Raw genomic sequence first — 2898 nt, 5'->3', positions numbered from 1 at the left:
CCTGCCACTGCAGCGTGTCGTAGATCTTGGCCTCCACGCTCCTCCCAGCCTGGGTAAACTCCAGGGCTGCAGAAGAGAAGGGACAGATGAGCCGAGCAGCAGAGGTGACAAAGCTCCTCTCCGCCTCAGGGGAGGGACGGGAGGTCCCATGGAACCCTCTGGGGCTCCTGAGAGTGCAGGACTGCACCCACTAGGACCCCCATCATGCCACCTCCCTCACCTCTGCCTTTCAAGGTGGCCGCCAAAGGCAAGAAGTAGCTGGTGAAGAAGCCGAGTCGCGTGCCCTGCACGTAATCCCGCAGCACCGGCAGGAGCCAGCTGCGAGGGAAATCCAGCGTCTCCCTGGGAAGGAAAGGCAGGGGTCAGGGGAGAACGGGGGCTGCCAGCATCAGGGCACCTCCACCCAGCTCCAAAGCTGGGCACGGGTAGGCCCGGTGGAGCCAAACACCTCCAGCACTGCACCGGGGCTGAACGGGAACATAACCAACGGCTCGACTGGACTCACTCCTTGCCGTCGATCTCCAGCGGCACGGCTTCTAGCAGCACCTCAGGGCCTATGGTGCTGACGGCAGCCCCCACCGCCTGGTCCACCTCAGCCGTGTAGGGGAAGTGTGGGGAGAGGCGGAGGTCACACAGGGAGCGGAGGCACTGCGGGGACAGGGCAGGACGGTCGCAGAGGAGCCATGGGGGCAGGTCTGTCACGTGTCAAGGATGCCAGCTGCCCCGCGTGTCCCCAGGCCGAGTCCCAGAGCTGCTCACACCCTGCCCATGCACGGATAGGACAGCGGGCACCGGGATGGCCCCGCTCTGCGGCCGTAGAGGGTGGCACAGCCACCCCACCTGCATCTACAGATGAGTCTGTGCTCTGCCAGCCTGGCTCACCTTCCTCATGATGGCGTGGCACTGCTTCCCACACGTCTCGAAGAAGACCTCCAGCACCCGCAGCACCTCATCCCACGCCGCATGGAAACGGTATGTCAGACCTTCCTCCACTGATCTGGGGAGCAGAGGAGACTGTCACGCTGGCAGGGACCCAGCAGTGGCCAGGGTGCCCACCGGGCCTGCCAGCCCCCACCAGGGACCTCAGCCGGACCCACGAGGACAGCCTCTCCCACACCACTGCTCCTCACCTGAACATCTTGCACAGGTAGGCGGCAGGGGCTGGGGCAGACGCAGAGACTGTGCCCAAGTCCTCCATGTGGGGAGCGACGCACTCACTCAGGAGGGTCTGCAAAGGCAAACAGGGAAAGCGGGACAGCAGTGGACCATGGGTTCCCCAGCCTGGCAGGTAGAAGGGCACACCACTCCCCAGCAAGCCCCAGAACCCTGGTCAAAACCCCCCACAAGGCCCAGGGCAGCCAAGCGGGGAGAGTCACCCATGTGTGGTACCTCCAGGGTCTGTGCCGCCGCCGCCACCACCTGGGAGTGTGGGGAGAGGAAGCAGTTCATGGCAGTAGAGAAGAGCCGGGGCAGGTGAGCCCAGCACAGGTCCTTCTGCAGCCTGGAGAAGAGATTGGGTGGGTGAGAGGCCGGGTGGGTGAGAGGCCACGCGGCTGCCTCTCCCCATCCCAGCTGTGGCCCCGTCCGCACCTGCCCAGGTTGACGTGCGCCCGCTCCATGGTGGACAGCCACGTCAGCAGCGGCTGCAGGTCACTTGTGCTGGGCACGTAGTCGTAGAGGGCCTGGGGAAGCAGAGGGGGGTTGGGTGGGTACCGTGGCACTGCCAGCCCCTTCCCTCCCTGCACTGCACCCCAAACTCACGGTGATGATCTGGGCATTGAGCTCGGCCGGCAGGCAGGCCACACTGGCCTGGGCGCTGAAGAGGCTGTGGAAGGCTTGCATGGCACACGCTGTCACCAGCTGCAAAGGACACTGTGTCAGGAGGGGGTTCTGCTTTGCACCCCCTACCCCAAAGCAGGCTCTGTCCCAGGAAGCCCAGCACTGTTGTGACTGCACCCCATCTTCCACAGCAGGCAGTCCAGCAAGACCCAGCAGCTCTGGGCTCCTCTACAATTGCATTATGCATTTCCAGGCTCCCAGCTGGCACCCAGAGGGGTCAAGCCGAGGAGGAAAAGGGCTGCCCTTGCCATCCCCGGCATGGGGACACTCACCACGTGGCTGAGGGTCATGACTCGGAGCAAGGTCTCGCAGCAGGTCTTTACCACGGCCGCAGGAAAGCAGGGCAGGAGGTCCCGCAGCAAGGCGAGGACATGCAGGGTGGTGGTTGCCTCCTTGGTGCCTGCGGGAGAAGAGCAATGTCTGAGCCTGTGGCCCCCGGTGGCAAAGCCCCTGTGACAGCACTGGAGCTGACCCATGGAGCTGGGGTGAACACCCTCCCTGATTTCTGAGAAAAGCAGAGCAACAGACAGGACCCTCCAAAACACCTTAGGTACCCCAACATCACCTCCTACCCTCCCCAACAATCTAGAGTGCTGCACCCTCCCCTCTTCCCTTCAAGTTCTTATTCTCCCATGGCCACAGGGCCCCTCGCACTCAGCTGCAGACCCCTTGCTCCAGTGTCCCACACCTCCAGCTTTTTCGATCTCCTGCACGCAGAACTTGGCAGTGGAGGGTGCTGCAGGGTGATGCTCAGGGGCTGCATCTCCAAACATGAACTCGCTGCCCTTCAGGACGGAGCACACGCCATACTGTGCCGCCTTCCGCACCTGGAGGAAGGAGAGCCAAGGTGGGTTGAAGGACCCTGGGGGCACAGCCAGACCCAGAAACAAGCTCTAATGGCAGAAGCATTTCTCACTGGGGTGTCAGACACTCACCTTGGGCTTGGTATGAACACAGAAGCTCAGCAAGCCGTGATAGACCTGGAGGGTGACGGGGTAGCTCCAGGCTGCCAAGTCCTGCTTCCGCAGCAGCGTGGCCAGACAAGACAGGACCTACAAC

General features: G+C 63.2%; 1 protein-coding gene across 1 annotated transcript in view; it reads right to left on the bottom strand.

The window, feature by feature from the left end:
* Positions 1–2898, bottom strand: part of RRP12 (ribosomal RNA processing 12 homolog (S. cerevisiae)) — a gene marked incomplete at its 5' end in the record, with an annotated part of 9639 nt that overhangs the window by 5602 nt on the left and 1139 nt on the right. The window contains 11 exons of the mRNA XM_010150795.1: positions 5–66; positions 221–342; positions 506–648; positions 883–997; positions 1131–1228; positions 1390–1501; positions 1591–1682; positions 1762–1860; positions 2112–2239; positions 2528–2666; positions 2775–2891. Coding sequence (XP_010149097.1) covers positions 5–66; positions 221–342; positions 506–648; positions 883–997; positions 1131–1228; positions 1390–1501; positions 1591–1682; positions 1762–1860; positions 2112–2239; positions 2528–2666; positions 2775–2891 — 1227 coding nt within the window. The remainder of the gene's footprint in view (positions 1–4; positions 67–220; positions 343–505; positions 649–882; positions 998–1130; positions 1229–1389; positions 1502–1590; positions 1683–1761; positions 1861–2111; positions 2240–2527; positions 2667–2774; positions 2892–2898) is intronic.

Source organism: Eurypyga helias, unplaced genomic scaffold (genome assembly GCF_000690775.1).
Source record: "Eurypyga helias isolate BGI_N326 unplaced genomic scaffold, ASM69077v1 scaffold41934, whole genome shotgun sequence".
NCBI classification, from domain to species: domain Eukaryota; kingdom Metazoa; phylum Chordata; class Aves; order Eurypygiformes; family Eurypygidae; genus Eurypyga; species Eurypyga helias.
The sequence above is the reverse complement of the archived record's forward strand: the minus strand, read 5'-3'. Positions and strand labels throughout refer to the sequence as shown.